The 7,184-nt window shown below is 38.2% G+C and overlaps 1 protein-coding gene across 1 annotated transcript; it reads left to right on the top strand.

The window, feature by feature from the left end:
• The first annotated feature begins 4,519 nt into the window (after nucleotides 1–4,519).
• On the top strand, nucleotides 4,520–6,599 carry LOC141426675 (peroxisomal N(1)-acetyl-spermine/spermidine oxidase-like). The gene is made up of 2 exons (XM_074085770.1): nucleotides 4,520–4,962; nucleotides 5,043–6,599. Exons 1-2 carry the CDS (start codon nucleotides 4,664–4,666, stop codon nucleotides 6,346–6,348), a joined length of 1,605 nt encoding a protein of 534 aa, XP_073941871.1. The 5' UTR covers nucleotides 4,520–4,663; the 3' UTR covers nucleotides 6,349–6,599.
• The last annotated feature ends 585 nt before the right edge of the window (nucleotides 6,600–7,184 follow it).

Raw genomic sequence — 7,184 nt, 5'->3', positions numbered from 1 at the left:
TTAGTGTCCGGGGTTTTTTAAATTTTTTATTTCATGTTTTTTAAACTGGTATATTATTCTTTTAAAAGTGTACTAGTGTTGGATATCCTGGCTGGAGCATCAGCTCGTCGTGTTGCCACCACTGCATTGTATGTAGAATCAATTACTGATCAAATCGAATCCAAACACGACATATGTGCTATTATTTTTATAGAGTGTACTAGTGTGCTGGATATCCTGGCTGCAGCATGAGCTCATCTTGTTGCCACCATTGCATTGTATGTAGAATCAAATACTGATCAAAACGAATCCAAACACGATATATCTCTGCTATAGTTTTATCAAGAGTGTACCTACTAGTGTTCTGGATATCCTGGCTGCAGCATCAGACCGAGAATTTCATAATCTTGCATAGTTATATAGCATACATGGGTGTTTAAAATTTTAGCTCCCAAATATGTTTGAAAGTAAAGTAAATACCCATTATGCGTCTAAGATTCCTATCGCAGCCAACAAAAGAGCTGATGATCTTGAAACGGCTGAACCGATTTTGATAAAACATGTCTAAGATCTATCGCTAGAAACCAGCTCTCAAATAAAAAAAAACCGCATTCAAATCGGTCCAGCCGTTTAAGAGCTACGGTGCCACAGACAGACACACAGACATACAGACACACATAGCGATCAAACTTTATAACACCCCTCTTTTTGCGTCGGGGGTTAAATAGAGTTTAGGCTACACGAGACCGATACTAAAATAATGTGCCTCCATCGGAGCAATCGGATACAGAGAGTGAGTGACAGATAGTTCGAGATAGAAAATACCTAACATCGAAGGCTAAGACGGGAGCTACGCCTTAGCCTTCTGAACCTAAACTATCCAACTATCCGAGTCACTTCTGCCCTGAAGCGCCTTGCTCGCTCGCTTCGCTCGCTCGCTGTCAGCGAGGCACCAGCTGGGGTGTATCAAAGGGGAGCCCCAGGACTTAAAATAAATGTCATCGACGGGATGTCCTTAATTGTGACACCTACTTTTGGTACCTCGCTGGCAGCGAGCGAGCGAAGCGAGCGAGGAAGACGTTTCAGAGCAGAAACGACTTGGATAGTTTAGGTTCAGAGGTTGGATGTTAGGTATTCTTTGTAACAGCACAGAAAATGAAAATGTCAATCTACCCCCGCTTGGAAAAGTCAGAATGTTGTCATTTAAAAATAGATACAGCAGACTTTGGTGTAACGATGGTTTCGGTATTGTGATTTTCGATATATTGATTGTCGATTATTTTATTTGTAGGGATTATGACTGTTCGGCATTATGATTTTTCGGCCTTTCGGGTGTAGGTATTTTGATCTTCGGGATTGTAGTCTTCGGGTTTTTGGCATTCGGTCAAATGTATTTTCGGGATTTCAAACTTTCGGCCATATATCCATTCGACGTTTTAATATTCGGCCTTCCGTCTATAGGTCTTGTGAAATTCGGTCTTTCGTTTTTCGGTATTTCATACATACCCGTATTAGTCATACTTGTTAGAGACAAAATGCTGCACTTCGTGATGAAAGCAAGCAGCTTTGCACAGTGATAGTACAGGCTAAACTGAGTGATTTGACCCGCAGCAGCAGAAGTTTCACCCCTTGGGAACAGAGATGGCGCCACTTCTTTAAAAAATATTTCAAAAAATTCTACAAGCTAAACTAATAGACCAATTTCAATGTTTTATATCTCAAATGAGAGCCTATTATATACGTTACTTATAAAAAAATACAAAAAAAAAATATTTACTAAAAGCTTTTGGCAAAAAACGCCATCTTAAGTTTTTTTTTCTTACCTGATTCGTAGTTTTTACTTGATTGCTTAAAAACAGTATGCAACATGAATGGTTTAATGCATATACATATTACTGAGAACATAACGAGTATTTAAAAAAAAGAAACCGACACCGATACCTATCATATTTCACGAAATATGAAAGTTTAAATGTGAGCACAAATTGCTTTAAAAAATATTTCAAAAAATTCTACAAGCTAAACTAATAAACCGATTTCAATGTTTAATATCCCAAATTAATAGATATGCATTAAACCATTCACGTTGCATACAATACATACAATGTTTTTAAGCAATCAAGTAAAAACTACCAATCGAACCCAGGTCCTCGGTAATCCGTACCGCGTGCTACACCGCTACACCACTGATGGTGCATAGGGAAATTCGTGTCGGTACCGTTGACCATCAGTGGTGTAGAGGTATAGCACGCGGTACGGATTACCGAGGACCTGGGTTCGATTCCCAGTGATGGTCTTATTTTTCTGTTTTTTCTGTGCATCTATATTTCAGTTTGTATTTTCAATTTAGGTTTTACGGGATGACCGTAAAAGTAAAAATTTGGAATTGAAATAAAAAATACAAAAAGATTCCAAAAAAAAAAAAACAATCTTAATTTGATTGCTTAGTAACGATATCTCTTGTCCGGGTGAGCGTTTAGTTCCAATGGAATGCCGAAAAAGTTTCTCGATGAGGGCTACGGCATAGATGTCGCTAGCGTCGCTGCTTAAGTGACTAAGTAAGAAACAAAAACAAGCTGAGATATGAGGTGCATAGGGAAATTCGTGTCGGTACCGTTGACCATCAGTGGTGTAGCGGTATAGCACGCGGTACGGATTACCGAGGACCTGGGTTCGATTCCCAGTGATGGTCTTATTTTTCTGTATTGTCTGTGCATCTATATTTCAGTTTGTATTTTCAACTCTCATTTAAACTTTCATATTTCGTGAAATATGATAGGTATCGGTGTCGGTTTTTTTTAAAATACCTGTTATGTACTCAGTAATATGTATATGCATTAAACCATTCATGTTGCATACAGTTTTTTTAAGCAATCAAATAAAAACTACCAATCAGGTAAGAAAAAAAAACTTGAGATGGCGTTTTTGGCAAAAAAATTCAGTTAATATTTTTTTCTTAATAATGAATGTTATGAGCTTTAATTTGGTATATTAAACATTGAAATCGGTTTATTAGTTTGGCTTGTAGAATTTTTTTTAATATTTTTTAAAGAAATTTGTGCTCACATTTCAACTTTCATATTTCGTGAAATATGATAGGTATCGGTCTCGGATTTTTTTTTAAATACTCGTTATGTACTCAGTAATATGTATATACATTAAACCATTCATGTTGCATATAGTTTTTTTAAGCAATCAAGTAAAAACTACCAATCATGCAAGAAAAAAAAAAAAAGATGCCGTTTTTGGCCATTTTTTTTTAGTAAATATTTTTTTTTTATTTTTTTGTAAGTAACGTATATAATAGGCTCTCATTTGAGATATTAAACATTAAAATCGGTCTATTAGTTTAGCTTGTAGAATTTTTAGAAATATTTTTTAAAGAAGTGGCGCCATCTCTGTTCCTAAGGGGTGAAACTTCCGCTGCTGCGGTCAAATCACTCAGTTTAGCCTGTACAATCACTGTGCAAAGCGGCTTGCTTTCATCACGAAGTGCAGCATCCGGTCAAAAAATGGTCGTAACAAGTATGACTATATACAGCGTGTATTTTTGATACGACCTCAAACTTTAAGGGTAGTTAGCGAAGGCCCTAATAATCACGTTTTATTATGTTTTATTAAAAAAATAGACTTATTATTTTCCTAACAAAATTAATTAGCACGCAATGTACTTATCACTACGTGATGCTACTTTGTTTTTATTCAAAACGTCTCTGTTGTTAACGTGACAACTGTCACAGAAACGCTTCTCTCTCGTATCAAATTATTGTACGCATTACATTGCTGCTCGAAAATATTCCAAAAATTAATTACGCTCTGGTAGTTAATTCTAAATTAACAATTTGTTTTAATATCAGTTCGTCTGGTTACAGTTTGAGGTAGTATCAAAAATACACGCTGTATACCGATACGTGTGTATACTGTATACCCTACCTACTAACCTTCTACACCAGGGTTTCTCAAAGTGGGGTACGCGAACCCCTAGGGGTTCTCTATTCGACGGTAGGGGGTTCGCGACAAGGTTTACGTGATGGTGGCTGCAAGACTGGCAAGATGATTAAGATTGGTTTTTGGAGTCTTTTTGTATTTTTTATTTCAACTCCAAAGTTTACTTATTTGTTGTTGTTTGTTTCAGTTTGTATTTTCGTTGGCAAGTCGATTCTTACCTATATTTGTTACCTTTTATTGAAATAAATAATAAATAATATAGGTGCATTATATATTATGATGATGATTGAAATAAAAATAACCTCAGTTTCTCCAACAGTCAATTTTATTACTTTCTTTGGGGGGGGGGGGGCAGGTAGGGGTTCGCTGTCGTCTAGAAACTAACAGGGGTACGTGGAGCCATAAGTTTGAGAAACCCTGTTCTACACTAACCAACGAGTACTTATTTGTACTTACCTATAGAGAAACTACTAACGAGAATATATATATATATATATACTTATAGGTAGGTAGTTATACATGAATGAACCTACATAGAAGAATATCTAACTAAAGCCGTTAAAAAAAATACATCTCTGCGTTCTTCCTTCATGCTTATGGTTGCCTATGGAAATAGAACTGTCTTTCCAGGTACAATCAAAATTATAATGATATTCAAACAAAATTAGAAAGCGTCAAATAATTCACCGATGATGTAATTATAACTCTAAATTCATTGTAAAGTACGTGTTTCACGATGAAATTATCCCGTATTAAACTATTATTCAATAAAAAAAAGCAACTCACAGTGAAATGGTTCGTCGCGAGAGAAATAGAAAATGGCAGCGGGTTGTCAATAATAGTGAAACGGCGAGCAAGTTGCGCTGTGAGTACGGCGGGGCAGCAGCAGTGCATCATGGACTCGTGCAACATCGGGCCTTGCATCAAGGAGCCGCGCGTTGTCATCGTCGGCGCAGGCATGGCCGGTCTCTCGGCGGCACATCGCCTCACACAGTGCGGGATCCGTAACTTCGTCGTTCTAGAAGCCAAAGAACGGTTAAAAATATTTAATTTTATGTGCATGCCCTTTAATTTTCAAGCTTGAATAGTCTGTAAACATCTACACTTTTTTGCAGGCCGGGAGGAAGAATTCATTCATGTTGGCTAGGAGATACAATTATCGAAATGGGCGCTGAATGGATTTATGGTGCTTGTCTTCCGAATTCCGTATACACTCTGGCGTCACAAGACAGACTTCTGCAAATGCCCTTACCTCGTTTGGACCCAGCACGCGGCCTATTTTGCACAAGCGAGGGACGTCCGGTTGATTTGCCAGTAACGATTACATCTTATCACACGTTTCGGCAAATAGAGCAGCAAGCAGCAAATCTTTTTAGGTTGGGAGCGGAACGCTGTCATGGCACACTATTTAATTTCATTGGTTTGCGTATACAACAGGAGTTACACAACTTCCCAGAAGATCAGAGATACGATGCTGCTCGTGTGATGTTTGGTTTAAGTAATATTTTAAGGAATAGATGTGGTGACGATTTGTCGCTCGTCAGCGCAGATCAGTACGGCAGCTACATTGAACTACCTGGTGGAAGCGTCAGGGTACCATTAGGATATGTAGGCGTGATGGCACCGCTTCTACGAGGGCTCCCTGATAACTGCATTCGCTACAGTAAACCTGTAAACGTTATTCGTTGGGGAACAGGCGCTTCAGGCCCTGGCAGAGTAATGGTTAAATGCTGTGACGGCGAGGAACTATTTGCCGACTATGTAATTCTTACGATATCTCTGGGTTGTTTAAAATGTCAGGCCGATAAACTGTTCGCCCCACCACTCCCTGTTTGTAAATTAGATGCCATTTGTAATTTAGGCTATGGATTAAGTGATAAGATATTCCTTGAATACGATGAACCGTTCTGGGTATGTCACGAAGGAAACTTAAAGTTAGCTTGGTCTGCCGAGGAATTACAGTGCAGATGTGACTGGACGCGCGGCGTTTGTGCAGTTGACGAAATGCCGGGTAGTAAACACGTTTTGTGCGCTTGCATCTCGGGACAAGAGGCCGCTGCTATGGAATCGATGGCTGATAATGATGTAGCTGAAGGTTTAACAAACTTGTTGCGACGCTTTACGGGCAACCCATGTTTGCCATACCCGAGGATGATGCTACGGTCACGATGGGCGTCGGATCCTCATTTCTGCGGTTCTTATTCTTATATGAGTTGTTGCTCCTCTGTTAGCCATCAATGCGAGCTTGGCACGCCAGTGCCGGGACCTTGCGACGCTCAGCCACCGAAGCTTTTATTTGCAGGCGAAGCTACTGTTCCAGGGTATTTTGCAACTGTGCACGGAGCAAGGCTTAGTGGTATCCGTGAAGCAGAACGTGTCGTAATCCTCACTAAAAAATTTGAAGGGCCACCATCTGAATGATTTTATGCTCATGTGTTTAAAGTGTTGCAGTTTTGTCTTGAATTAAAAATTGAGATAATTTATTGTACTTAAGTAAAGTCATTTAAATAAACATTAACTTTTCATTGATTAGAATGACTACATAGCACATAGCATATTAGCATTACAGCACGATTAAATACATGCCTTTTAAAACATTCATAACAAGAAAAAATCTAATTCAGGTAGGTACACTAGGGCTTTTGGAAATAAAATTATTTTTTGAATTAAAATGTATTTATTGCACTTATCCAAATAAGTGGTAGAGTAAAATAGGTAAGGTGCATCACTAAATTTAATAATAAAATTACAATATCCCGTTGAATCAGATCAAATAGCTTTACTTTTTATTTGGTTTGATTCAGTTGCCCCCTTGCCCGAACTAACAGGGAATGTCCTACTAATGTGCGTAAGTACATCTAAAACAGCGTTTCCTAAACTTTTTTTGCTCGTCTTTATTATTATAAATAAAAGTCCTACATAAAAAAATGTTGGAGCATTTGAGAATAGTTCTATTTTGAAATTCTCGTTAAATTTTTTAATGGAATCTAAATGAAATGTTTTCGAATTTTTAGCATCACGAATACCTATTATTAAAATTATGAACAGTATGTATTTTTGCCCGCCTTTATATTTAAATACCTATGTGCCACGTTACCATGTGGCTCTTGCCTGCCAAAATGTTGCCGACCGCTCCCCTAGAGCTTCCTTCACGTCGCGGACCCCTAAAAACTTTTTACTTCTAATGCTCATAAAGTTAGCTAGGATCATAGACCCCAAGGGGTCCGCAGATCACAGGTCGCGAAACACTGATCTAA

The sequence above is a fragment of the Choristoneura fumiferana genome, chromosome 3 (assembly GCF_025370935.1).
Source record: "Choristoneura fumiferana chromosome 3, NRCan_CFum_1, whole genome shotgun sequence".
In the NCBI taxonomy this organism is placed as follows: domain Eukaryota; kingdom Metazoa; phylum Arthropoda; class Insecta; order Lepidoptera; family Tortricidae; genus Choristoneura; species Choristoneura fumiferana.
Note: the sequence above shows the minus strand (reverse complement) of the source record. Positions and strands in the feature narration are given on the sequence as shown.

Excerpts from the sequence above, each read along its gene's own strand:
- LOC141426675 (XM_074085770.1), top strand. The coding sequence starts at position 4,664 with ATGAAATTATCCCGTATTAAACTATTATTCAATAAAAAAAAGCAACTC. Across the intron at positions 4,963-5,042 it reads GTTCTAGAAGCCAAAGAACG|GCCGGGAGGAAGAATTCATT; the intron begins GTTAAAAATATT and ends ACTTTTTTGCAG.